The sequence below is a fragment of the Bubalus bubalis genome, chromosome 15 (assembly GCF_019923935.1).
Source record: "Bubalus bubalis isolate 160015118507 breed Murrah chromosome 15, NDDB_SH_1, whole genome shotgun sequence".
NCBI lineage: Eukaryota > Metazoa > Chordata > Mammalia > Artiodactyla > Bovidae > Bubalus > Bubalus bubalis.
This window is the reverse complement of record NC_059171.1, coordinates 80,262,866-80,290,458: the sequence shown is the minus strand read 5'-3', so window position 1 is coordinate 80,290,458 and position 27,593 is coordinate 80,262,866. Positions and strand designations below refer to the sequence as shown.

At 58.6% G+C, this 27,593-nt stretch overlaps 2 protein-coding genes across 15 annotated transcripts; one reads left to right on the top strand and one right to left on the bottom strand.

Moving 5' to 3' along the window:
* Window positions 1–429: 429 nt before the first annotated feature.
* Window positions 430–4,588, bottom strand: THEM6 (thioesterase superfamily member 6). Its single transcript, XM_006043443.4, has 2 exons — window positions 3,353–4,588; window positions 430–1,954 (listed from the first exon to the last, which is right to left on the bottom strand). Exons 1-2 carry the CDS (start codon window positions 4,574–4,576, stop codon window positions 1,841–1,843), a joined length of 1,338 nt encoding a protein of 445 aa, XP_006043505.4. The 5' UTR covers window positions 4,577–4,588; the 3' UTR covers window positions 430–1,840.
* On the top strand, window positions 3,972–27,593 carry JRK (Jrk helix-turn-helix protein). 14 transcript variants are annotated; one of them, XM_044928910.2, is made up of 8 exons: window positions 4,819–4,918; window positions 10,709–10,850; window positions 12,372–12,670; window positions 17,023–17,224; window positions 18,466–18,705; window positions 19,202–19,280; window positions 19,969–20,189; window positions 22,337–27,593. In XM_044928910.2, the coding sequence occupies exon 8, from the start codon at window positions 22,697–22,699 to the stop codon at window positions 24,281–24,283; it is 1,587 nt and encodes a 528-aa protein (XP_044784845.1). In that variant the 5' UTR covers window positions 4,819–4,918; window positions 10,709–10,850; window positions 12,372–12,670; window positions 17,023–17,224; window positions 18,466–18,705; window positions 19,202–19,280; window positions 19,969–20,189; window positions 22,337–22,696; the 3' UTR covers window positions 24,284–27,593. The 14 variants fall into 14 exon arrangements, 8 of the variants coding, with proteins under 8 accessions (XP_006043508.1, XP_044784845.1, XP_044784843.1 ...); XM_006043446.4 differs by lacking the exon at window positions 18,466–18,705 and having other exon boundaries at window positions 4,791–4,918; XR_006545137.2 differs by lacking the exons at window positions 10,709–10,850; window positions 12,372–12,670; window positions 17,023–17,224; ... (2 more) ...; window positions 19,969–20,189; window positions 22,337–27,593 and adding exons at window positions 3,972–4,107; window positions 8,152–8,917 and having other exon boundaries at window positions 4,815–4,918.

Sequence of the window (27,593 nt, the reverse complement as noted above, 5' to 3'; positions counted from 1 at the left end):
TCAGAGCACGGACACCACCCCCCCACCACCACTCACCTGCCTTCTGTCCCAGGGGTCCCATCCCTGCCCTCCTGGGAGGACCTGTACAATGGTCCTTCTGCTCACCCTGCCCCCCCCACCACACCCACTAAAGCCCGCTGACCTCTGCCCCACCTGCCAGCCCTCACCCTGCCCAGTGAGCCCAGGAGCCTGGGGGCCCAGACCCAGAGTCTGGGGTGGGACCTCCCAAGCCTCTGTGGACAACCACAGAGAAGGAGAGGGCTGTCTGTGAGGGACTTGGGGCAGCTCCTTTCAGGCCGCGACCCCGTGATCCGCAGAACGGGCACAGGTCCTGTCCTGCCAGCGTGGACCCCAAGCTCACCCAACAATCCCAACAGCGACCCCCGCCCCGTCAGAAAGGGCTTCGGAAATGAAGACTCCCCAGCACGCTCACATTGAAGGCCCTTTACTCTTGGGCTTTCCTTAGATAAAACAGAAACACCGCGATGTTCCCAGTGGCTGAGGCAGACAACGCCGTGGGGGCAGGGGAGGAAAAGGGCTGTGGCCGTGCTCCTGACTCTGCTGGCGGGGGGTGGACAGGGTGGCCAAGGAGCAGTCCTGGGCCCCTCTGGGCTGCCCCGGGGGCCACTGCAGGGGCACAGGTGACTGGGCACCCTGCCCAGGGCAGAACCCACCCCCAGATCCCTGACTGTCCCAGCCAGGGACGAGGCCCATCTGCACTGCCCTCGCACTCTCTGAGGCCCCGGGCCAGTGCCTGCTTCTCCCCAGGCGGCCATTGCCCCAGCTGCAAGGCAGGAGAACAGGCAGGCCCCAGCCGGCACCTCAGCAGGCTGGTAATGCCAGGACAGAGCTGCTCGAGCAAAGCCAGGAAGACCCTGTGTGGCCCCAGCACACTGCGCAAGCAGCTCTCAGTGCAGGAAGAAACTAACAGATCAACAGCCGGGCAGGACGTCAAGTCAGGCAAGGACAGCCCCAGCGGGAGGGCAGGACCCCAGCCAAGGTCACAAAGCACGGTCCTGTGGGCACCAAGGGGTGCAGACGGGTGAGGGCACCCAGGCAGGACCCCAGGCCTCTCCCCAATCCCTCCTCAGCAGGGATTCCCCTGCTGAGGGCTCCCCTCCCCCACCCCCAGCTATGGCAGCTCACCGCCTCCACCGGAGTCTCTGCACATCTGAGCTGTGCTGGGCCCACCGTACCCTCCAAAGCCCCAAGCCCCTGCTGCAGGCCCTGCCGCCGCCCCAGCGCCCGGTGACCAGGCCTCTCTCCTGAGTACCCTGGGCCGGTCGGCCTGGCCCCTGGCCGGCCACACTCTGCCCCGCCCTCACGTGCAGCAGAGGGATCTGCCTTGAAATGCTGCTCTGATCCTTCCAGCTCCTCGGGGCCCACATCAGGGCCCAGGCCTTGGCCAGCTCCCTGCCCTGCCCCCGGCCCTACCTCCAGGACTGCTCTGGCCCCACCCTCAATGGCAGCCTCAGACTCCAAGCTCTGGCGCTCAGCGCAACCCCAGCCCGTTCCCTGCCTCAGGCACCCTGCCCACTCAGAGCACGGAAGCCTGGCTTCACCTGTAAGGTGGCCCACCCCGACCCCCTGCTGCCTGCATGCCAAGGGCCCTGGGCCTCCCAGTTTGCCCATCGTCATCACCCCGAGGGCAGAGCTGGCCTGGGTGCCTGCGTCATCCCCACCCCGTGCTTGGTGTGGGATGGGGTACGGAGGGGCATCAATTGGGGGTGGGGGAGGGCCTTGAGCATGTGAGGGGGCTGGGTGGGTCACAAGGCCACTCCAGCCGGCCCATGCTGCCTCCAGGTCAAGGCTGGTGGGCAGGGTGGGCAGGCCGTGGCGGTCACTGCTCCTTGAGAATGTCGTGGAGCCCACTCTCGGCCCGGAGCAGCTGGCTGCTGGCCTCATTGTAGGCGATCCAGTGCTGCAGGTCGGCCGGCAGCTCCGGGGGCTCCACCTGCAGAGGGAGGGGGGAGTGAGACCAGATCCAGACTTGCCTGGAGCCCAGCCCTCCCCACGAGGCCGGGCCGCCCCACACCAGCCTTTCAGCAGGCAGATCCCGGGCACTGGGCTCAGCCTGCCCCACGGTAAACCTGACACTGGACCCAGGGCCCTCCGCCCCATCTGGGACCGGACGTCCACGGGGTATCCCTGCCAGGCCGGGTGAGGGCCGCCTCACTCAGCATGGGCATCACCCTTCAGCCCACGCCTGACCTCATGGCACCCTCCCCTGCAGGAAAGTGCCCTTGGCTCCCTCTCCTCCAAACTTTGGTCGCAGCTGAGTCCACGGATTTAAAGCCTCGATGGCTCTCCCCTCCCGGTCTCCTGACAATGCAGGGACACACACAGCATCTCTGTGGCTGTGAGGTGGGTGGGATCCAGGGTCTCTGGGGGTGTCCCTGACTCAAAGAGACAGAAAAGCAGAAGGCTGGGCCTCTGGCCTGCTGTGTAGCCTAAAGCAGTTTGCATCGCCTCTCTGAGCCTGTTTCCCCACCTCTGATATAATAGAAATATATCATGCATGCCCTCACCATGACCAAGGTGAGGCTGTCTACCTCTTCTGAGCCTGTCCAGGGCCAGAGAGGGCAGCGCCCTGCCTGAGGGCACCAAGCTGTCCAGCAGGCCCTGGCTTTGGCATGCAGGTGCCCAAGCATTAGGCACCTGTCTGCAGCAGGAGCCTGCCCTGGCAACCAGCACCGCAGCAACGTCCCCAGGGCCCCGTTGCCATGCCGCAGCTGCAGGCCCGACTGTGCCGGGAAGAGCAGGCCTGGGGGAGGGGCCTTGAGCCCCAGGCAGGTGCTGCGGCCCTCCTTTCTCCAACTGGAAAAGACACAGGTCCTGCAGCTCTAGAGAGCTCAATTCTCACCCGAACCCAGGGGATGGTGACCCAGCCCCTCAGCTCTAATCTGGGTGAAGGGGGTCTCAGGACCTTGAGAACGCCCACTAATCTCCTGTCACCGACACCACCCCCACCCCAACGCCATCCTTCGTCCAGATCCGAGGACCCGTGAGACGGGCTCAGCACTCTCAGCCACACTTGGACTGAGGAGAGGGGTCTTCCCTGTTCTGGAAAATGTGGAAGGTGCGGCCGGGAGCCTTGAGGAGCTAGGTTCCTAAGAAGCGGCGGGAGGGGGGCATGCTGAGTCCTGCTACAAAGAGATGATCAGGGAACCCTGAGGGGTCCCACGAAGAAAGGCATCAGTGAAGAAGGCCCTGGCCTGGGACCAAAGGGAAGGGCGGGAGCGGTACCGGGCAGGAGGAGAGCATCCCGCAGAGGGGAAGCGGCAGTGTGGGGCCAGGAGGCCAGGGCTCCTCAGGGGCCAGGGGAGACGTGCGGGGGACGGGGGACGCTCACCCTGCGCTTGCACAGATGCTGAACAACTCGCTCTGGCGAGGTGCCCAGCACGTGCTGGCGGGAGCGCAGCAGCGCGCACACGAAGCCGTCGCGCAGGCTGATGAAGCGCGCCTCCACGTAGAAGGCTCGGTCGTCCCAGCCCAGTAGGCGCGTGCGCACCTCGAACGGCTCGAACAGACGCAGAGAGCGGCGATAGCGCGCGCAAGAAGCGGCCAGCACTGCGCGCGCCCCGAGCGCGCGCAGCGCCTCGAGCACACCACAGCGGGTCAGGTGCGCGATGCGTGCCACGTCGGCCTCGCGCAGGTAGCGCGCGTTGTTCATGTGCAGCAGCAGGTCCAAGTCCGAGGGCAGGACGCGGCCCGCATAGCTCTGCTCAGCCAGCAGGTCGCGGACGCGCGGCTGCAGCAGGCGCGCGCGCAGAACAGCGCACGGCACGCGAACGAGATACCAGCCGTCCAGCAATGCGAAGTAGGCGAGGGCCAGGGCAAGCAGCGCTACGAGCAGTTCCAGCATCGTGGCGGCGGCCGTAGCGGGCTCCGGGCGCGGGAGAGCCGTCAGCGCGGGTGCCGGTTCCGCGCGCAGCGTTGCAGCCGGCGGCGCTGGTTTCACGGCTCGGCCGGCCCGCCTGGGAACCATTAATCTTTGCGCGGGCGGAGCGAACCATCTCGCGAGGCCGGCTGAGGGGGCGACGCGCCTGGCTCCGCGGGCCGAAGTACCGCCTCTCGCCGCGGTCCCCCCCCTCCACGCTCTCAATGGTTCGTCCCACTCCGGGGCGCGTGCGGCTTTCGCTTTCTCCGCGGCGGGCGGGGCACAGGGCGGCGAGCCCAGGGATCGCAGCGGCACCTGGCGGTCACTCCCGGTGCTACGGACGCAGGAGCGCCCCCGGGTCTCCCGCAGTGTCGCCCCCGCCCCCTCAGGGAGCGCGAGCCCCTCGCGCCTTCCCTGGCGCTTGAAGACTCGGACTGACCCCGGAGATTCCACCTCTAATTTGGGAGAGCCTCCAGCACTTCCCTGGCCTAGGCTGTGGAATTTTGCGGGAGAAACGGAAAATAGCCCGGTCCCCAGCGGCGTTACTTGGAGACGACTGGAAACCGATCCTCCTCTGCTCCCAAACCTCCAGGGGCTCCCCGCTTTCGCAGGACGACAGCCCCACGTGCGGGCGGATTCAAGGAGTGTCTCAGTCTGGCCCCAGTACACCTGTTCAGTCTCAGCCTGTGACCTCATTAACCCCGTCGCACTCACCTCTGCCCCGCAAGATCCTGACAACCGCAACCTCATTTCCAACCATTCCTACCCTTTACCCTTTTTAGAAACGGGAGCAAAGAACATCAGGGTAGAGAGGGAGGAGTTAGTAACTGAAATGACTCAGCAGTGGATTCAACGGTAACTTGAACTAGGCACCTGGACGCCTGGCCTGACGCGCTGCTGCACTGAGTCGCTGTCCTGTCCCTTTTCTCTGCAGGGCTTTGCGCGAAGGCCCAGAGAAGGCAGGCCAGTTCGCCTGACCAACCTCCAGGCCTCTCCAACGACCACATCTGCCAGTGACCCCCGAGGCCGCCTGTTCAGGTCCGTATTAGAGTCCCGGGACGGTGGGTTTGCTGAGTGATTGCTGCGGTCCAGTGGCTCTGAGAAGACATCTGGCAGCAGCTGGACTGAGGAAGCTGCCTGTCCATCCAGTCCACACCCAGCGGGCTTGGGCTGCAGGGTTCTTACAGGCCGGGAAGAAGGAGCTCCTGGGGCAGGCGTGGTCCACAGTCCATGGAGCTGGGTGCTAGGCGGCCTCCTTGCTGGGGTCAGTGTCGGGCAGAGGCTGAGTGGTTTGCTTTTCTGGCTTTGCTTCTGGGACCAGCAGCTGGGCGGAGTAGGGCCAGCGTTGTGCTGGGTCCCTGGATCTGCTTGGATACTTCCAGGAACAGGGGGCTCATTTCCTGTCAGGGCAGGTCCACCCGCCGTAGGAAACCCTGGCAGTAAGAAGACCCTTCCACACATGCTCACACTTGTTGCTGTAACGCTGTCCCTGCCCTGGCTGGGCTCTGAGCCATCTGTCCAGGGGTGGGCTAGCTTCTCAGGGCCAATGGAATGCCATGCCCTTCGAGGCCCCCTTGGCTGCCCCTCAGAACGCAGCCGCCTTGTCACCCACCTTGTCCCATCCCCCCAGGGGAGGACCCTGTAGCTAGAGAGCTAGTTCTAGAGACCACAGTGCAGCTTGGTGGGCGAGGCTCAGGCAGCCCCGCCCTCCTCACAGCCCCCGCTCCTGGGTCCTTCTGAGCTTCTGCTGTGCACGTCACCCAGCACACACATGTACACGCACACGTGCATACACATGCGCACACACATATGTACATGCACACACAACACGCGGGCACACACACGTGAGCCCACACACATGTACACACGCACATACATATGCACACATCCACACACCCCGCAGGAGGGGAGACCTCTGCCCGGGGAGCTGGGCCGGGAACCGAGCTGTTGTGGAGGCTTACGGCTGCGAGGCCTCAGGGACGGCAGGAGGTGGGGCAGGACCTGGGTCACAGGGCATGGAGGGCGCAGCCAGGGCTCCCACCTCCGGGGGCCAGCCGCCTCTCCCCTCTCATGCTCGCCCGTGGAGTCCAGAGTGGGGTGTGGGGGCCTGGAACACCTCCCCTCCTGAGCCTCGGCCCAGGGCGGAGCACCCCCCACGGGGAGGGGCTGACATGCAAGCACCGTGGCCTGGAGCCCTGCTCAGTGGACGTGGCTGCTTTCAGCACCACAGTCCTTCCCTCTGGACCTTGGGTCCTGCAGAGGCCTTCCGGGCGCCAGCGCTAGGGATCCTTGTCCTTGGCTTTTTTTCTTTCTATGAGTTCTAAACGTGCTCCACGTTTCCATGTTTATACCCGCACAGCCCCAGACCCTGACCCTGACCTCCGCCTGGGGGCAAACAAGGACAGAGGCTTTCTGCCGCCAAGCCCACAGGCCTTTGTTAAGGGCCTACTGTGTGTATGGCGTTGCTGCCCCCCGACCCCCATGAACAAGCCCGCCCCTCTGAGCTTTCTGTCTTGGGGCTCTCAGGACCTCACACTGCTGACTCCAGGCCTACTCGGAACACTTCCTCTCAGCCTTTGCAGGGCCCTCCCGAGAGCCTGCTCCGTGCTGGGTGTGGAGGATGCTGCACGCAGAACCTGGCTCAGTTCGTGGAGGGGCAGGCAGGGAAGGCTTCCTGGAGGAAGACGTGCTTGAGCAAGGGATAAGGGTGGGTCGGAATATTGAGCAGGGGTCTGGTGGGCTATCTGCCGGCTGTTTCACATCATGAAGCCCAGCTTGCTGAGCGGTGGGAGCTGGGCAGGAGTCCTCGAGGGAGCCACAGAGCTCTGGGAAGGGCGGGGGGCATCGCCCAACCTGAGTGAGGGTCTCGGAGGGTCTGTGACGGGGCCAGGTGTGTCAGGAGTGGCCTGGGCCCTGGACACCGCTGCCTGGCACGGGGCACAGCAGGGTCCTCCTGGATCCTACAGCTGGGCCCAGCCCCAGAGCAGCAGACGGCTAGGAGCACCGAGCAGCACCCGGGTGACGCCGGCCAGCTGCAGGGCCTGGGCCCCGCTGGCGTTGCACAGGTCGGTGGAGCAGCACGCGACGTTTTTCTTGCTCCCGAAGGAATTCCCTGAGTCCTCCACACAGTGCAAGCTGCAGCCTTTGCTGATGACGGTCATACCGATGCCTTCTGTGGAGGGAGGGGAGGTGGAGATGCTGGGCATCTCATCCACCTGCCCTGGCCCAGCTCCTGCGGCCTGCCTCCTGTCCTGACTCTTGACTGAAACTCCAGAGCTTGGGTCGACCCCAAGACGACAAGCCCTGTGAGGGCAGGGGCCTGGTCTCATCCATGTCCACATGCCCGGGCATCCAGACCCTCTGCCGGCACTGGAGATGCTCAGTGAATGAGTGGATGCAGGGTGGAAGGAAGAGGGCCAACGGGTGCGTGGAGGGTGAGCGGTGAAAGGGACGGGTTATGGGTGAGGGGACAGACGGATGGGTGGATAAGGGGTAGGGCGAGGGTGGACAGATGGGAAACGGAGCGTCCATATCTGTGCCGGGACGGGAGAACAAGGGGGCCGGTGGGCGGGTGGTCCAAAGGATGAACAGTCCAGTGCGGAGACCCAATCACGGGCCCTTGGACCGCCTGCAGGAGTCCGGGGGACGATGCGGGGGGCGGGGCATCCGGGGGAGGACGCGGGGCGGGGTCGGGGGGGCGTCTGGGGGAGGGCGCGGGGCTGGGGGATGGCGTCCGAGGGACAGCGCGGGGGGGCAGGGCAGGACGCAGAGAGGCCAGGGATACATCGGCCATTCACTGACACGCTCGGTCCAGCACTGGTTCTGCAGTTCTGCACACGCTGGCAGCCCTCGTTGTTGCCCTGGTCCTCGCAGAAGTAACAATGGAGGGCGGTACCTGTGGGGGAATGAGGGGTGGGGTGATGGGTTGCCCCTCTCTTCAGTGCTGGGGGACAGGAACCTTGTTTCCTCCTCTCCTGCATGGAGTGGGGGGCACCGTCAGGTGCACAAGAGCCACAGACTAGGGGCAGGGGGCCCCTGCCCAACCTCCCGAAGGCCCTGTCAGGATGCCACGCTCCTGAGAGGGAGGGGCACCAGGCAGGGGAGGGCAGGGTGGACCGGACCCTTCCCAAATGGCCTGCATCACCAGGCAAGGAGCCTCTCAGTGGCCCCGTCCCCGGAGCGACAAGCGGTGGGTGCATCCCTGGCCAGGCCAGCTCTGTCCCTGTGGCGAGGCTCCAGCTCCTGGTGATTCGTCTCCTCCGGCAGGACAGGTCGAAGCTGAGGTACACACAGTGAAGCGCCAACAGGCCGCCAGCAGCCCGCCTGCACGCAGGCTCCACCGGCGCCTCAAGCTCTTCTCCTGCTTGCCTCCTCCCAGCCACCTCCTCCCTCTCGGCCCCTCTTGCCTCCCTCATCATCCCACCCCCATGGCCCTGCTCCCCCAGCTCTGCCCCGGGCCCACCCAAGCCTCACCCGGCTGCAAGGCCAAGTTAGCAGCGAGCAGGGGGAGGAGGAGAGCCTTCATGGTGGCAGGCTCAGGTGAGCAGAGCCTGGGCGGCTTTAAGAGCTCTGCTGGCAGGGCGGGGGCAGCTGCCCACAGTCAACATTGATGGTCCGGGCCCCAGGGCGGGGCAGATCCTCAGTGCCTGACAGGCTGCACCCTCCCTGGCCTTCTCTATGTTTCCAGAAGGCAGAGCCTGCCGGGGACAGGGGCCCATTTCTCAGCCACCCCAGGAGGAGGCCCGCAGGCAGCTTCTCCACCTACGCAGAGAGGGCAGTTCCATAAAGAGCCTAGAAAGGCTTCCACCAGTTAAGACCTGGGGGTGGGAGATTCATCAGCAGGCCAGCTCTTTGGCCACACCGGGATGCCAGGGCCACAGTGGCAGTGACTGTGCCCCTTTCCCAGCCTTCTCCCATCAGCGGCTCCGGCCAGCCTCTGGGAACCCACCTGTATTGCTGAAAATTGTTTTAGGTTTGACGGATTTGTTAACGAAAGAAACCACTTGTTACACACAAATAAACAATTTCAATATTTAACAGAGGACTGTTTGACTTAATTCTAATATACAGTCATTAAAAAAAAAAGCAAAGAAAGAAATAGAACAGAGAGAAGTTAACAGCTTATTAAACATCACCAGCTTGGGCCAACTACTTATCCAGACTTAAAAGCTCTGGGAAGACCCTCCAGCAATCTGGAGTCCTAATTGGGAAAGGGTCCCCAGCGGTGCGTCCACCCCATGGGTGAGAGTTCAGATTGCAATTTTGGGGGCTCCTGCTTATAAGCCCAGGCTGCAAACTGATACCATCATCAGCAAAAATGCAGCTCTGTTTTTTAAAAGTTTTACAATGCTGATTGCTTCACGTTGTGAGTTAGACCTGGGAGGTTGGCCAGACCAACCCCGTCAGGGGCTCAAGAATTCCAAGATCCACTCCTTTTCTGATCTAAAGTGTCGCCTGACTCTGTGCCTGTGGGCAGGCACAGAATCCACGCAGTGACCAAGCAGGGCAGAAGCAGGCCAGAGGTCTGATCTCCTGCTTCTGAAGCCTGAACAAGACTTCTTCCATTTTAATTTCCCTAATGTGGCCCTTCCCGCATTCCTCCAAACCCAGCGGTGGAGGGTGGGAACAGTGGCTCCTGACCACTGTTGACCTGGGGGCCAGGAGTGATCCCTGCTGTCCTTTATCTGACCTTTGTGAGCAGTCTTCCTGGGACCCCTTGGAGTGTCGGCAGGGGCTGACGGCCCAGGCCGCACCAAGTGCCTGCTGGCCCCGGCGTGAGTCTGGGGGCAGCAAGCCCCTCCCTGCGGGGGAGAGTGCCTTTCATTTCCTCAAATCTTCCTGGCCCCCAGATGGCCTCAGGGAGCAGATCTTACTCCCCTGCTTGATTTACCCTGGAAAAGGGCCAGGGCATGTCACGGGTGGAGAGGACACTGCTGGAGGGTGAGCACTGGAGGGGCTCCCTGGGCTGTGGGGAGGCTGAGGGCCAGGTGGGTGCCTCATTAGGGGGCAGTCCCAGATGGCAGGCGTGACCTGAGACCCAGCCTTCCCGTGGCTCAGCACCCCTGGGTCTCCCCCACCCCCCAGCCCCCGGCTTCCACAGGCTGGGCTCTGTCCAAACGAGCCTGGGGCCCGGAGACAGGGAGGAACCTGACCTTGAGTGGGGTGAGTGTGGCACCAGACGGCACACCTTCCTGCCCGGGCTGCCTACCTGGAACTTTCTGAACCCCATGCCCCCCTGCCAATCCCCAGGCCATTGCCCCCGCTAGGCCATCACCCCCCAGGCCTTCGCCCCCCCTGGCTCAACTGCCTCACATGGAAAGCAAAATGCTTGTTCCTTTGCTGTCTCCACTGGGGCCACCTGTGTGCACCCCACCCTCACTCCATTTCGCCAGGGCCAGGGTGCCTTGGGCTGGGACCTTTCTTATCTGTCTTTGTATTCAAGGCACCCAGCACCGAGCACCAGCCTGGAAAACTCATTCTTCAAACATTGACAGTTGCCTCTGTGTTTGTTGATGTGATTTGATACGAAGTGGTCATTGTGAGGCAGTGGTTCTCAGACGGGGGCGTTATTTCTGCGGCCCAGGGGACCTTTGGCAGGGCCTGGAGACATTCTCGGTTGCCCTAATGGGGGTCTCCTGGTGTCCAGGGGCGCAGGTCAAGAGCGCTGCCCGACGCCTGCAGTCACAGCAGAGTCGTCGGCTGACACCGGGCAGGACCGGCTTTGCTGGGGTTGGAACCCGCCACCCTTCCTTCCAGTTTCCCCCTTTGCAGTGGGAATGTCTGTTCTCAATCTATCCCACTGCTATATTAACTCGTCTGGCTTCACAGATTCGTAGCTGGAGAGGAATCTGCCAGGATGAATCCTACCCGGACTCGGCCACGTGCGATGAGAGATCACAGGAGACTTTGGGCTCTAGGCGTTCGCGTTGGCGCTGTGATGAGTTAGGGCTTCTGAGGCTGTCGGGATCACGTGAGTGCACCGTGCATGTGAGAAGGATGTGAATTTTGAGGGGCCAGGGGCTGGACAGTGTCCTCCCCAAATTCATATGCTGAAGCCCTAAGCCCTGACATGATGGTTCTCAGAGACGAGGGCTGGATGCGTCAGGAGGTTGGGCACCCGCCCTGTCTCTACCACGTGAGGGTACAGGGCAAGGGGGCCGCCTGCACACCAGGAAGAGGCCCCACTAGCACCTGCCTGCGAGGAGCGCTGACCTCAGACTGCCGGCCTCTGGGACTGGACAGCAGTAGATTGCCTTGTTTCTGCCACCCAGCCTGTGGCATTCTTTATGGCGGCCGTAGCTGACTGACGGAGAAGGCAATGGCACCCCACTCCAGTACTCTTGCTTGGAAAATCCCATGGACGGAGGAGCCTGTTAGGCTGCAATCCATGGGGTCGCTAAGAGTCGGACACGACTGAGCGACTTCACTTTCACTTTTCACTTTCATGCATTGGAGAAGGAAATGGCAGCCCACTCCAGTGTTCTTGCCTGGAGAATCCCAGGGATGGGGGAGCCTGGTGGGCTGCCGTCTTTGGGGTCGCACAGAGTCGGACACAACTGAAGCGACTTAGCATAGCTGACTGAGATAGATGACTAACAGCCGCAGCTCCGATTGTGAAGACCTTGGCCCTGACGCCCTGAAGACCGTTATTAAACTCCACTCCTTGATCACAGTTTGAGCTCTGATCTTGACCCTAAACTGAGCTCTCACTGGGGTCAAAATCTGAGCTCTGACGCTGCCACTCAGGCGTCCACTGAACCTGGACCCTTTGGTGGTCCAACTTCCTGGGAGGCCTGCCCAGCTCCATGCAGCCCCTCCTGGGGTGGAGAGGGTCAGTGAGCGCCTTCGCTGTGATGTCCCCTGAGCCCCCTCTCCTCTGTAGCCTCCTCCTGGGACTCTAGATTTTCCTGTTGTTTGTTGGCCCTCCACCTACCCGCCCATGGGCCAAGCCAGTTCCCTGGAGATCCTGCCTGTTCACATGGCTCAAAGGTCTCCCGGGTCTTCCCAGGGTGACACGGGGGCTGGCAGGACCGGCTGCGGGGCAGACCCCACCTCACAAGGGCCCTTGCCAACAGACCACTGCCCCCTCCTGGGGCTGCCACATGGCCCTCCGCATTAATGGATACCGTTTTCGGATTAATTCATTACTTTAGCAGAATTAAAGATGGGATATTATTGCAAAACCACATCTAAGTTCTCTTCCACCTTTGTAGACATTTTCCTTAGAAAAATGCACGTATAAGCAGGAGGGTAATTCGTTCACTGCCACATCACTGACCGACTGGGGAGAGGGGCCGCGGAGCAGGCTCCCACTGTAGCTTCTCAAAACTAAGGCTGTGTCTTGTAGCTCTGAGTCTATGAACGTCTGTGCCTGTGTGAGCAGTGTGTGTGGGTCGTGTGGAGTGAGTGTGTGTGGGGGGCACTGAGACCCTATCCACCTGGCCAGCACCCGGACATGTCCATCCTGGGTTTGGGGGTCTCTGTCCCAAAGGGTCCTGGTGGCAGAGGAGGTGCTCCCCGGCACATCCCTGCAGAGTGAAGTCGGGGAGCCCAGGAGCCGCAGCCGCACCCCCACCCCCCAGGTAAAGTCCCCTGTGCCGTGAAAGACCCTTGCCCTGGCTCTGGTCTCCTCACTCGAGGGTCCAGAACCTGGGGAAGCGGCTCCACTGTGCCCAGTGTAGCCCCGGCCGAGGACCGAGGATCCCAGCACTCAGGAGTCCCATGGACTCGGAGGATGGTGATGATAGCTTATGTCGACTAAAAACAGATGCGCAACTTGAGAGCTGTGAGGTAAGTTTTATTTGGGCCAAAATGAGGACTGCAGCCCGGGCGGCATCTCAGACAGCTCTGAGAGACTGCTCCAAAGCGGCAGTGGGGAAGGTCAATATATAAGGTTTTGGGGAAGGGGGAGGTTCAATACCATGAAGCACTCATCTTACAAAAGGGTTTTTGTTAGTCATGAGGATCTGATGTCACCAGGAAGGGATTTAGTGCTTCTCTAGATAAGAGGAGAAACAAGGATTGAGATTACAAAATCTGTTCCTAAAAACATCCAACTAGGTAAAGACCCATCCCACCAGATTCCCTGGAGCACAGAGTGCCTCCCTCCACCCTGAACTCCCTCGGGGGTGTTGAAGATCAGCAGCTATAGTGGCATGGGGTTCAATCTCTGTAGAGGCAGATGGCAAATGCCTTTGTTGTTCAGTCGTTGGCAATGCTCTTGGTAGGTGCCAATTTGTAGTTGACACCGCCCCCTTGTGGTCATACATTCGACCATACTTGGGGGGGTTGCATTTCATGACCATTTTGTCCCGCGTTGCTGGGAAGGCTCGTTCCCAGTTCTGAAGGTTTTTGTCCTAAAACACTCAATGTGCTATTACTGGACTAGGTTTTAACAGTCAAAGATCTCTGGACACCTGTCTTCTAGTTATGGTCCAGGAAAGTACTTCCTTTGTTGCATCTTTTCATACCTAGAGTTACACTACAGTCATTGATCATATATCGAGCTATTCATTTGATCAACTGCTTCAAGTCTAGTCATCATTTCCACTGGAGGCTCAGTCATATACTTGGTAATACAAGAAATAATAATCTTGTGAAACAAGTAAAATACAAATAGCATATTAATAACGTTAGTGGAATTAAAAGTAAATATTTTAGCCATGAGGCTCCCACACCAGTTTTTTTTAAAGATCACCAAGACTAGGGAATGAATTACTTAGAGCAGAAATCTGATTTTTCACGTGGTTCAAATGTGTTACATTAAAGGATTTATCAGGTACGAAAATATAGTATTCGATTTGAATTATAGCACAGATATCTCCCTGAGATGCTGTAAGGTGTCAAGGGCCTTGCAGTTGCCTAGCACTGCCTTTCTCATCATAGAGACAGAATTCAATAGGCTAATAGCCCAGTTACTACCATTTCAAGCTTATGGAAGTTGTTAAGGCTTAGATATGGTCGATTACATCCTCCAACACCATTGAAGGCACACACACACATACACACAAGCTGCTAAGTGGTCATACCAGTAGAATACAGATCTTTGACGCACTGGGATCATACCAATGTAAGATTGGTTAGGGTTACCTCTAATTTGTTAACATGTATGAGCTTAAATTCATGGGAATCCCAGGCTACACCTTCGTATCCATCCCTGTAGATGTGAAGTCCATAAATTAGTGCCACAAATCCCCTGAGTTCCATACCAATCACTCTCTCGATGGGTAATAATAGGCATAGTTCATAAAGCACCCAGCTATGTCTCATAATTAGCAGGTCGATCATTTTTAGTATGATTTAACCGTTCCAACATAGAGGAGCCTTTAAACCTAAATGACCATAGCCTGGTGTTAACCATGTAGATCTTCCCCATAACTGTGGGAGTTTTCCTTTTAATGGATGCGAAGATGTCCATGATAGAAAACATGTGGCTGATAGGCATAGGTCCAAGGAATCAAGAAAATATTATCAGTTCAGTTCAGTCGCTCAGTCGTGTCCGACTCTTTGCAACCCCATGAATTGCAGCACACCAGGCCTCCCTGTCCATCACCAACTCCCGGAGTTCACTCAGACTCACATCTATCGAGTCCGTGATGCCATCCAGCCATCTCATCCTCTGTCGTCCCCTTCTCCTCCTGCCCCCAATCCCTCCCAGCATCAGAGTCTTTTCCAAAGTCAACTCTTCACATGAGGTGGCCAAAGTACTGGAGTTTCAGCTTTAGCATCATTCCTTCCAAAGAAATCCCAGGGCTGATCTCCTTCAGAATGGACTGGTTGCATCTCCTTGCAGTCCAAGGGACTCTCAAGAGTCTTCTCCAACACCACAGTTCAAAAGCATCCATTCTTCAGCGCTCAGCCTTCTTCACAGTCCAACTCTCACATCCATACATGACCACTGGAAAAACCATAGCCTTGACTAGACGGACCTTTGTTGGCAAAATAATGTCTCTGCTTTTGAACATGCTATCTAGGTTGGACATAACTTTCCTTCCAAGGAGTAAGCGTCTTTTAATTTCATGGCTGCAGTCACCATCTGCAGTGATTTTGGAGCCTCAAAAAATAAAGTCTGACACTGTTTCCACTGTTTCCCCATCTATTTCCCATGAAGTGGTGGGACCGGATGCCATGATCTTCGTTTTCTGAATGTTGAGCTTTAAGCCAACTTTTTCACTCTCCACTTTCACTTTCATCAAGAGGCTTTTGCGTTCCTCTTCACTTTCTGCCATAAGGGTGGTGTCATCTGCATATCTGAGGTTATTGATATTTCTCCCGGCAATCTGGATTCCAGCTTGTGTTTCTTCCAGTCCAGCGTTTCTCATGATGTACTCTGCATAGAAGTTAAATGAGGAGTTATGTCCTCAGGGCAAGAATTCTTAAAGAGATAAATTTTTCTTCAAGTTTCCTCTGGAGTCTAAAGAATATTGTGACCACATTGTCAAAAATTGTAATTTTTTTGGTGACCATGGTTTTATAGCCAAAATTTAGACTAACTAGACCAAAATTTAGTACTCAACTTGGCCCTGATAACAAGGGCAGATTGGCCCCAGCAAGGATTGTCCCTCTGGGGAAGTAGGTGTCTTCGTTTGATCAGCCCCAGGCTGTTGATTACAGGAGGACGTCCTGGACATAAGGGAACTTCAGTTCATTTTCCTATCCTATGTCAATAAAGATCTAATATTTTTAGGCCACTTTTCTTGTCATTGGATCATAACTATAGATTAGCCAGTCATTTAAAAAATTTTCCCAAGGGGTTCCCGGGTGGGGTGTGGAAACTTAAGAGTGAGAAATTCACATATTACCTCGAACAGTTTGTACCAGATGTCTGTGCACTCAAACCAAACCAAAAAAACAAACCAAACCAGAACTTCACCAGCCAGGAGTCACAATCCAAATGAAACAAAAGGCAAAGGGATGCCCAGAAATCAAAAGCCAAGTGGCAAGAGTGCCCCCCAAAGATGATAAAGTGATGCCCCCAAATCAAAAGTCAAATGGCATAAATGCCAAATGTCACTTCCCAGTTCCACTAGACCTGTGACCTGGCAAAGTGAGTGCCAGCAGCCTTTTTAGTTCCGATAGTTTCAAGCAATTTCTTGTTGATTTGCTGCAAAGAAGTTACTCTATCATTTCCTGCTTTAGAAGCTTTTAGATACCAGTCAAAGCACAGCCGGCCTTTTCTAATTGTACACGCAAAAACTTTTAGAATATCAAAGAACCCCAATTTGGCCATTTTAGGTTAAGATCTCTTTTAGTATAATTTCTCCAATTAACTAGGTACTTGTGAGTATGAGCTCTGTGTGTATTGTACATGAGTGTTAGTCAGAGGCTGGCTTTCTGACATCCCTTTGCTCCTATTTTTGAGAGATTCTGTATCCCATTTTAAGCTGAATTTGTCAGGGATAAAAGTCACTAGTGAACTTGTGTAGTGGGCCCACGTGCTGCTTGTGAGCATAACTCCTCCAGGAGTTACCCCAGAGTCACTTTAGCTCATCTTACGTGTCTCAGATTCTGCTTCCGGCAATCTAAGACCACCGTGGCTGCTCAGGTCGCTGAATGGCAGTTCTTATGTGCGACCCCCAGATGAACAAGTATTTTAGTTAATGAGTGGGTTTCCCTATGGGACCACTGCACGATATGAGGACTAGGCCTCCACCACTCTTGTAGATTTCTCAGTCATCTGAGAAAACTGAAACCAGCCCGGAGGAGTCTTGTCCCTTTTCTTCAGAGCAAAGCTCTCGTGTATTTTCCTCACTTTTTCCCTGACAAATTCTATAATGGCAGTCAAATTTAGTGTCAGATCAGCCTCTTACTTAACCACTCAGCCAACACCGTTCAGTCCCCTACAACGGAACGACCTCAGCATCTTTCAGCTGAGCCCTGGGTATTCCTTGATTTTTTTCCCAATCGAGCCCCCCTACCCAGTACCTTTCCAGTGGGTGGGCAATTCTCCTGGCGTGTTTCAGCCAGCCCCCCACCCAGCATCTTTTGACTGGGTGGGAATTCCTCGGTATCTTTCAACTGAGCCCCACGCAGTATGCCCCAGATGTTTCACCCGGGCCCCCCACCCCAGTGTCTTTCCTGGTGGGAGGGGGCAGGTAACCGCCTCCACCGCCAAATAAAACTCAGACTCTCAACCAATACAGGAGATTCAAGAACCAGGAGAGACTTACCCAAATCCGTCTGCACTCCCCGAGGAAGCGGATGGGTGCGAGAGGCCGCTGCTGGTACAACAACGGCTCTGGTTCCTCGTGGAGTCCAGTCGCAGGAAGGAAGTCCACTCTGGGTTGCTTCATCGGTCGCCATAACTGTCAACTAAAAACAGATGCACAACTTGAGAGCTGTGAGGTAAGTTTTATTTGGGCCAAAATGAGGACTGCAGCCCGGGAGGCATCTCAGACAGCTCTGAGAGACTGCTCCAAAGCGGCAGTGGGGAAGGTCAATATATAAGGTTTTGGGGAAGGGGGGGTTCAATACCATGAAGCACTCATCTTACAAAAGGGTTTTTGTTAGTCATGAGGATCTGATGTCACCAGGAAGGGATTTAGTGCTTCTCTAGATAAGAGGAGATACAAGGATTGAGATTACAAAATCTGTTCCTAAAAACTAAGTAAAGACCCGTCCCACCAGATTCCCTGGAGCACAGAGTGTCTCCCTCCACCCTGAACTCCCTCGGGGGGTGTTGAAGGTCAGCAGCTATAGGAGCATGGGGTTCAATCTCTGTAGAGGCAGATGGCAAATGCCTTTGTTGTTCAGTCATTGGCAATGCTCTTGGTAAGTGCCAATTTGTAGTTGACACTTAGGATGAATGGTGTTGGATTTGTGATCTCCGAAGAAGAAGATTTAGCTTCGGGACCAGGGACCAGGTTTGATCACTCAAGAGCTTTTGTGTAGCAGAGTTTTATTAAAGTGAAAAAGGGACAGACAAAGCTTCTGACACAGACATCAGAAGGGGGACGGAGAGTGGAGCTGTATACTTTTTAAATTAGTTATTACAATAGATCAAAAGAATGTCTCAAGGTTGTAAAAATTTTACCAGACCCACTCCCACAACTTACATTTTAGGATGACAGGATTAGAATTTAACAATAGAAAGATCCTACCAGACCCATTCCCTAATATACATTCTAAAATATCAGGATTAGTCAGGTTTTCAGAAAGGAGAAAGTGTCCTCCTGCAGGATACATTGTTTTTATATAATCCGTAGTACAAACTGAGTTGTTTGTTGTGTAATCATCAGTTCTGGGCTTAAAGAAAAAAAAAAAAAGGTTTGTTCTTTCCTTCTCGAGAACCTCAGACCCCTATCTCCTCCCTGGGGACGCTGGACTTATCAAACTGCCTAGGAACTGACTCTCTCAGTGACAGCTGGACCCAGCCAGGCCTGGTGGCCCAGGAGGACCTTTCTGGGGTGCACGGGATGCAGGGACGTCCACTCAGCCAGATCCTTTCCAAGACTTCCGGGCTGGGGACCATCTGGCATGGTTGGGGGCCAGACCCTGTGCACTGGGGGGATACTTAGGGGAGGGGCCCTCCGCGTCAGGCTTCATGTGGCACCAGGGGATGGTCTTCCTCCTCCTGTCTCTTCCAGACCCCTTCCTCTCTGCCAGAGTGGACTCAGTCCTGGAGACAAGGTCTGAGGTCCCAGTGAGCCGGTGGGAGCTTTCAAGGGAGCTCCATGCAGGTTCGCGGAGGCGCAAGTGATCCTGTGCCCACAAGGTGGCAGCAGAGTGCCCCCCGGGGACAGAGTGGCCGGACCAGAGAGAGGGGCTGGCAGAGGCCAGATGCTGCCTGGATGTGGAGGCCAGAGTGCGCGTGTTGGGGGAAGGGGGTGAGAGGCAGAGGGCGGGGATGGCTGGGTTTTTGGCTGGAGCGATGGAGACGTGGAGCTGCCACTCACTCCGGTGGGGAATGTGAAGCTGAAGCTCGCGGGGCGGGAGGGGTGTGCACCCGGGTTTAGAGATGGCTGGTTCACAGCTCGTTAGAAGGCTATGAGGGGACGCTGGGCGCTGGGTAGGGCACACGCGGCTAGAGCTTGTGGGCGAGGTCCTGGCAGGAGGCGTACATTTCGCCGCCTGCCTTTGCTGATAGGCACAGCGTGAGGCAGGAGGAGATCCCCGGGAGTGGGTGTGGACAGAGAGGAGAAAGCCAGAGGTGAAGTTGGCCAGGTGGCAATCAGCAGGAGAGGGTGAGGAAGGAGGACCAGGGGTGGGAGCATCCTGTGAGCCAAGGCAAGAAGCTATGAAAATCCATCCAAGTTCCCCGCTGCTAACATAACAAGTGACTGTAAACTTGGCTTCAAACAACACATATTTATCATCTTGCAGTTCTGGAGGTCAGAAGTCTGACATGAGTCTTAGAGCTGAACTCAAGGTGTCCACAGAGCTGGTTCTTCTGCAGGCTCCGGTGAGAATGCCTCCTTTTGTTTTCTGAGTCCTAGAAGTTCTGCATTCCTTGACTCGCGGCCCCTTCCTCCTGAGTCTGGCCTCACATCTCCTTTTCTGGCTCAGCTCCCATGGTCCCATGGTTCTCCAACCCTGTGCCTCCTTCCTCCTCCTCATGAGGAGCCTGTGACTGATGACACCCGGCCCATGGGATAACCAGAATAATCTCCCACCTCAAGAATCGTAACTCAGTAGCATCCACAGTCACTTATAACAAGTGAGGTGACCCAGTGACACAGGGCTCTGGGCATTCGGGCTCGGACGTCCTCTGCCCCTCATGCAAAATACATTCGCCCCATCCCAAGGTCCCCAAATCTCAACTCATTACAGCGTCAAGGCTTCAAGTCTTATCATCCAAATCGTCTCAATTAGGGGAGGATGAGGCTCTAGCTAGCAGACATGGGTTTGATCCCTGGGTTGGGAAGATCCCCTGGAGAAGGACATGGCAACCCACTCCAGTACCCTTGCCTGGAGAACCCCACAGACAGAGGAACCTGGTGGGCTACAGTCCATGGGGTCGCAAAGAGTCAGACACAACTGAGCTACTAACACACGGGAGGCTCTAGTGGAGGCTGGGGAGGAGAAAAACAGCCTTGGCCTTTGGGCTTCGCAAAGGGAGGGGCTCAAGCACTGCTTTCCCCCATCCGCAGCCTCCTGCCACCCTCGCCCAGCGATGCACCCATCACCGAACCCACAGGTACGGTCACCGCCCGGCCTGGGCAGCCAGCCGCAGGCTCCGGCCGCCCGCGAGACCACAGAGATGCCGAGTCCTCCGAGACGCCTAGACCGCCCCGGAAGTGGGGGGGGGGGTGCCGCGAGCCGGCGGGGGGCGGGGCACTTCCGGCCGGCGGCGGCGGCCAGGCGTCCGCAGGTGAGCGAGCTCTGGGCCGGTGTGGCGGGTGAGGCGGGCGCCGGAACTCGGGGCCTGGCTGCTGGTGCGGAGCGCCCCTGGGTCCCCCGGAACCGACTTGGTCCCTCCGCAGCCTCCCTCCGAGCCGGGCTGGCGTTCCGGCCCGAGGCAGGACCGGCGTCCGAGTTCCCTTCCCCCGGAAGGAGCCGGCCTGAGCCCTGGCCTCTTTCTTCTCTGTTTGGCTTTTGCCCTTCTGCTCCAGACGTGGTCCCCAGAATAGGAGCGTTCTCAGAACAGGCCTCGTCTCTTAACCGAGCCGGTCCCCTGCCCTAGGCTGCCCCAGGCCTGGGCCCCACAACTGCGCCCACGACGGCCTCGCTTCCCTGCAGGGTGTGCCGACGTCCACGCCTGAGCGCGGACCCTTGCTCAGCCCCTCTTCCCTCCCAGGACTCCATCCAGCCCTTCCTCGTGCCAGAACTTGTGTCTTGAGCACTTCTCCCGATAGTCAACCCCCCACCCCTGCCCCGACCTCAGGCTGTTGGCTGCTCCCCAAGAAAGGTGCTTTCTCACATGCTCCCCCTGAATTCCGCAGGCCTTCTCTGAGGACGAGCCACTCCCGGCTCGCAGGAAGGGGCCGCATGCAGGTGGTGCCTCGCTGCTCTCTCTCTTGCCCACACTCTGCCCCCTGCCCCCTCCTACCCTCTCCTATGGCACAGGAGGATGTCCACAGCGACGCCGCAAACGGTCTTCATTGTTCTTGCCGTGTTATGGTACCTTTTAGCGTAAGTTGCTTCAGAAGTAATATACCTGCATGTCACTTTTAATGGAAGTTTTTGCCTCGCCAGCAGGACCGGTGTGTTCTAGCTCCTGCTGCACACGCCTCGTGTCAGGCACCCAGTGAGCAGTTTCTGGCACTGAGTCCCCTTCTCTGGTCCTTCCTCCTCCTTCCTGTTGTGCTTAGAGTCAGTCCCAACGATGTGACTGGGGCCCCCTGTTTCCTCCTGGTTTTTACAGTGGTTTTGCACTACACGTGTTCTTGAGGATGGATTTTGGCCTTTCATCCCCTCTGCTCCTCATGGGGCCAGGCAATGCACAGTCACACTGTCACACAGCCATTAGGATGAAAACAGGTCCCAGAAGGACCAGCACCCCCGCTTTGCAGCCCAGGAGACTGACTCAGAGGGCTCAAAGGATGAATCTGGGGCTGGCTGCTGACAGGCCTAGTGTTTGTCTTTGGGAGTCTTGCTACATCTGAAAACACTTCACTTGTGTTGAGCTGTGGTCTCAGAGGGCTGCTTTTGTACATTCAACATGTGAGTAGTCCTGTGGCTTCACCCACAGCATGAAGTTGGGTGGGGCCACACGTGAGGGTTTGGGAGGGAGGTGAGGTGGGGGTCCTGGCTGGAAGAGCGGCTGTGAGCGCTGCCTGCCTCTCTGCGGTGGGACGTGCTGGCAGTCACTCCCAGGTCAGAGTGGGTGTGAGTGCTGTTTGCACGCTCGTATGTGACCGTGTGACCAGAGGTGTCCGAGGCTGTGGGGACCAGTAGTTGAGAGACTGGCAGCCCCTCCTGCCTCTGGGAGGAGCCTGAGGCCCACTGAGCTTATCTTTCTAGAAGGAGTTTGTGGCCTGCTCTTGAAGAGAGGGCTTGAGGGACTTGTTTCTGAAGAGGCTTGCAGGCTCCGCAGCCCCAGACTCCTAGAGGAATCCCTGCCCACTGCAGCTCCTTTGCCCCTGCCTCAGCCGCTCTTGAAGGAACGAGGGTTTTATGAAGGCGCTCATGTCAGGTGGCCTGGTGAGCAATTGTGGTGGGAAAGTTGAGTCTGGATGTGGGACGTGGCCCTCGGGTCCCAGCGCTTGGTGATATCCCAGCTTCGTTCAGTAGCCTCACCCGTCACGTTTTCCTGGGAGATCAGATTGCACCCGACAGCCACTTTTAGTTTGGAGCTGTAGCGAGCGACTCCAAGGTCACTGTGGAAGCTGAGAAGAGCCAGTGAGCCCGGTAGCCCCTGAGCTGGCCTCTTCTTGCGTCACCGCCAGCAGCACTCTTCATAGTCCCCCCGACCCCGCCAGTGGCTGCTTCAGCGCAGGTAAAGTGCCGAGGCCGTGCTTGAGAGGCCGAGGCACGTGCCCTGTAATGTTTCTCTTTCTTCCCCCTTTTGCTTTCCAGCTGATAAAGCACCATGTGCGAGAGAGAGACCCCCATGGCTCAGGCGGCGAGACCTCGATTAGCTGGAAACCAGCTCCCAAGGGCCCTCTACTCTCCGGTCCATGTTTGAGGGGAGTTGCTGCCACCATCCCTGCAGAGAAGGCCGGAGGTCCAGCCGTGGGAACACCCAGGGTGGCTGACGCTGGTCCCCCTGCAGAGAGGGTTGGGAAGCTGCTGGAGCTGGAGAGAGGAGCCAAGAAGGGGCCCTGACTTGTGCTGGCCCTCGTCAGCGCCGGCAGGCGAGGGTGGGGGAGGAAGAGGCAGGAAGGCCACCAGCCCCTGCCCAGGCGCGACCCCTCGGCTGGGACGAGCCCCCTCCTCATGGCCTCCAAGCCGGCTGCCGGGCGGAGCCCTGGGGAGAAGCGCAAGAGGGTGGTGCTGACCCTGAAGGAGAAGATGGACATCTGCCGGCGCCTGGAGAAGGGTGAGAGCAGGCGGGCGCTGATGCAGGAGTACAACGTGGGCATGTCCACCTTGTACGACATCAGGGCCCACAAGGCCCAGCTGCTCCGCTTCTTCGCCAGCTCTGACTCGGACAAGGCGCTGGCGCAGCGCCGCACCCTGCACACGCCCAAGCTCGAGCACCTGGACCGCGTGCTGTACGAGTGGTTCCTGGTGAAGCGGTCCGAGGGCGTGCCCGTCTCGGGCCCCATGCTCATCGAAAAGGCCAAGGACTTCTACGAGCAGATGCAGCTGACCGAGCCCTGCGTGTTTTCTGGCGGCTGGCTCTGGCGCTTTAAGGCCAGACACGGCATCAAGAAGCTGGATGCGTCCAGTGAGAAGCAGGCGGCTGACCAGCAGGCAGCAGAGCAGTTCTGCGGGTTCTTCCGGAGCTTAACCGCCGAGCACGGCCTGTCCCCGGAGCAGGTCTACAACGCCGACGAGACCGGCCTCTTCTGGCGCTGCTCCCCCAGCCCCAGCCCGGAGGGTGGGCCGGCGCCTGGCCCCACACAGAGCAAGGACCGGCTGACCGTCCTCATGTGCGCCAATGCCACGGGCTCCCACAGGATCAAACCCTTGGTGGTCGGGAAATGGGGCAGCCCCAAGGCTGTGCAGGGCCTCCAGCACCTGCCCGTTGTGTACAAGGCCCAAGGCAGCGCCTGGGTGGACAAGGAGATTTTTGCTGACTGGTTCCATCACATCTTCGTGCCCGCAGTGAAGGAGCACTTCCGAGCTATGGCCCTGCCAGAGGACAGCAAGGCCATCCTCCTCCTGGACGGGTCCCGGGCGCACCCGCGCGAGGCTGAGTTGGCCTCGGAGAACGTGTTCACCATCTTCCTGCCCGCCAGCGTCACCGCCCTGCTCCAGCCCATGGACCAGGGCATTCGGAGGGACTTCATGAGGAACTTCGTCACGCCCCGCGGCAGGCTGCAGGCCTTGGCCCCCCGCTGCAGCGTGCACGACGCCGTGCTCGACGTGGCCTGCGCCTGGGACGCGGTGCCAGGCGCCGTCCTCAGCCGGGCCTGGAGGAAGCTGTGGCCTGAGGCTGCACTCACGGAGGGCTCATCCTCCGAGGAGGAGCCTGAGCGGCTCAGGACTAAGCCCCCTGACCAGGCCTTCACGCAAACCCCCGGGCTCACAGCAGGCGCCCCGGCCCGCCTCGGGAGTGCGGCCTCGGGGAGCCTGGAGCCAGCAGAGGCTAGGGGGGTGGACAGGGTGGCCTGGGAGCAGGCGGCGGTGTCCTTCGATGCCGTGGTGCGCTTCGCAGAGGCACAGCCCTGCTTCTCGGCGCAGGAGCTGGGCCAGCTGCGCGCACTGCGCTCCGTGTTCAGCAGGCAGTGGCAGGCGCAGCGGCGCAGGGCCCCCGCAGCCACGGTCAAGCTCGAGGCGCCCTGGGAGCGCCCTGGGCCTCGCGGCACCCAGCCTTGCTCCCCACTGCCCGGCTCGTCCACGGCCGGCGAGGCCTGAGGCAGTGAGGCCTGACCTGTGGTCTCAGGGTCACGTTTCTTGGAACAGCCTGCCCCGTCGAGGTTTTGCCGTGTGCTCTGTCCTGCCACCTGAGTGCGAGGAGGTCTTCCTGAAGGGCCCACCCAGACCCGAAATGTCCCAGAACCTCCAGGGGCCACCACCCAGCTTGTATTCGCTGCCTGAGCCTTGCAGTGTGCAAGGGTAGGGACGTCTGTCTGTCCAAGCAGGGAAGCCAACTGACTGCGGTCCCCACTGCTGCTTGATGGGGCTGACACTTCCCGAGGGCCCCCTGCTCGCGCCCTGGGGCTGTCTGCAGGTCTGGGGGCCAGCCCTGGGTCAGGCAGGTCACCAAGGGTGGGACTTGATTGTGAATGAGAGTCCGGGTGGCCCCTGCCTGTGGCATTGCAGGCCCTGTCCCCACGTCAGTCAGCTGTCCTGGCAGAGTGAGCCTCACTTCCATGTTGCCCTGGGCCTCGGGCCCCAGGATGCAATGGTAGAGTTGTTAGAGCCAGCAGGAGTGGGCCACTGGGGAGCCCATTGCCGTAGTGTGGGGCCCCAGGTCACTGCCAGTGTTTTGAGCATCTTGGCTCCAAGTCCTGTATGTGGTCCACAGTCCCTCAGTCCCTAGAACTTCCCATTTACAGCCTCTGCATTAGTAAACCTGGACCAGACGTTCAGAAGTTAGTCTTAGGTGATGTGACAAGAACAGTAAAAGGAGCCGCTCAGATGCCTAGCAGCGTCGGAACTCTCATTTTGAGCTATTGGCCCCATAGTGATTCATGTGGGGAAAGCTGACTGTGGGGGCCGCTCTTGTAAAGACCCGTACCAGGAGACTCGCTGTGCTCCCTGCATCGCTTCTGATGCCTCCGTTCTGCATCGCTCGTCACCAGACAGAGCGCCCCTGGCCAGCCTGGTCCCTTATCACCAGACAGAGAGCCCCTGGTCACTCATGACCGGATGGAGCACCCCTGGGCAGCCTGGCCGCCCTCTTTGAATGAACCGGAAGTGGGCATCCTTTTCTGGGCTCTTCAGCATTTGCCTTCTGTTCACCGCTTCTTGGGCAGCTGATTGAGCACACAGTTTTCATTCCTGTTATTTATCGCACTGAGACACCCTTGTTCCTGCAAGAGCCGAGGGGAGGCGAGGGTTTGGTTTGTGGTTGTTTCTCTGGTCCTTGCATCCTTCCAAACACTGAGGTGACAGTCACGGCTGGCCTGCCACCGCTCTGTGAGCCGTGTTTCCTGCTGAAAGCGCGTGTGTGAAGATTGTGAAACAAGCAGAGGTCATTTTCAAAGTGGCATTGCCGATTCTTTGGGCCAGACCGCCTCCTGCCGAGCCGTCACGTCGGTCTCCCGCACGTGTGGGGGCAACAGCTGTGCGGCGTGCACTCGCACCCCTTCTGGACTCGGGTGTCCCCTGTGCTGTGGGCGTGTAGCAGGGTCAGATGTCAGGGCGGCAGCCTGGACGTGAGGGATGGACACACGGAGACCCTCCCTCCCCACGGCCAGCCCCAGTCCAGCGGCCTGGAGCCGCAGGACGGTTCTGGGGGTGGGCCAGCTTCCTAGGCCCCTGTGGGTGCTTGGTCCCCACCAGACGTAGCCCCCGGGCCGGATTCTCATCCTGCCCACACAGCCTGCTCCCGTCCCCACTGTGTCATGGCCGGTCAGTAAGCAGCCGTCACCACTGGCCAAGGGAGCTTGTCCTTGGTGCTCCTTCTCGAACCACTGCTCCCCTGTTGCACTGGGCCTCGGGGGTCTGGTTAGACCTTCAGTGTGGGAGGCCCTGGAGGCTGTGCAGATGGAGAAGGCTGATCTGGCCTGCAGGGTCGAGGTGAACCGCCCACCTCACCTGCATTTCCTGCTGGCGGTGGGAAGCAGGAGGCCCTGCCCTGCGCACCCACAGCTCTGATGGCCGGGGTGATGGGGGCAGGGGGGTTGATGGGTGGGTGGGTGCAGGACAGAAAGGCAGCTGGTTGCAGCTCCTGCTTGGACCTGTCAGCCAGGCTTCCCTGGGGTGGAGCCAGAGCCCCTTGGAGGCAGCTCGAGGCCATAGTAGCCAGATATTTCTGGAAGGAGGGGGGTTGGAGGAAGGGACTCGCGCTGCTTCTGTTCCTGGGAGGCCATGGCACAGGGCAAGCAGGACCCACCCCCGAGGGCCTGCCCAGCAGCTGCACAGACACCAGCTGCAGTGGGTTTCCTTGGTGCATAAGTGTGCTTCCAGCACAGGGCGTAGCGTTCCTGAGTACCTGCTGTGTGCTGGGCATCGAGCTCATCTGGAGGCCCAAGGGTGGTCAGACAGCCCCTGACCTGCTTCCATGGAGCACAGGTCTCCCAAGAAGGGCTTCTGGGGGGCCGCGCTGTCCATGAGTCACATTCTCCACTGCTGTCTCCACAAAGACGCAGGCAGACTGCTGAGGTGCCCGGGGTGAGCCGTGTGGCGGTTCCACGCTGGGGGGCTGGCCCCGGAGGCCTGGACCGCTGCCCCCTCCTCGCAGCACTCAGCCGTCACTCACCGCCAGCAGCGAGCGTGCTCAGAGGTCTTCGCCGGGGAGAAGCGGGCTGGTCCTGCAGGAGCGCCGCTACTGCTGCTGGAGCTGACCGTGTTTCCTGCAGAGCGCGGCAGGGCCCACCCCAGCGTGCTCGCAAGAGACGGACGTCATGGAGAGAGACTGGACCGCAGGCCCCCTGGGGTCAGGGGAATCCCCAGCACTGACCTCAGTATCTGCTTCAGAGGGGCCAGGTGCAATGGGATTGGTCTGAGAAGCAGCTTCTGCCCAGGGCATTGTTGAAAACAGCAGTTGGCCAGCTGTGAGTGGAGTTTAACTGCTGGGTGCAGGCAGGGACCACACAGCCAGAGCTTTGCCAAAATCACTGCCATGGAGTGGGGTGGGTGGGACCATGGGCCTTCCTGAGGCCGTGCCCCTGGGAAGGAGCATCAGAGCCTCTGTCAGGGACGGGAAGCCCCTAAGAAGAGCCAGCCAGCAAGACACAAAGCAGAGAAGGCAAGTCCCAGTCTGGGGTGACCAGTACCCAGAGCTGGTATGACACATTACCTAAAAGGACCAGTTTCCAATCTAACGTTACGAACATACAGAGAAGCAGGGAAACACGGCCACATACCATGCTCCTAAAACGCAGGTGACGGAGAGGGGGGCTTTAACAGCGAAAGACTTCAAATTGATCATTACAGATGCAGTCAGAGAACTAGAGGAAACCACGATTGAAGAAGGAAATGGGGGAAAGGAAAATAGTAAGTAGAGAAAATCAGTAAAAAGATGATAAATAAAAAGCTGTTTTTAAAAACGTGGAAA

Excerpts from the sequence above, each read along its gene's own strand:
- THEM6 (XM_006043443.4), bottom strand. The coding sequence starts at position 4,576 with ATGAGGTCACAGGCTGAGACTGAACAGGTGTACTGGGGCCAGACTGAG. Across the intron at positions 1,955-3,352 it reads AGCATCTGTGCAAGCGCAGG|GTGGAGCCCCCGGAGCTGCC; the intron begins GTGAGCGTCCCC and ends CTCCCTCTGCAG.
- JRK (XM_006043446.4), top strand. The coding sequence starts at position 22,697 with ATGGCCTCCAAGCCGGCTGCCGGGCGGAGCCCTGGGGAGAAGCGCAAG.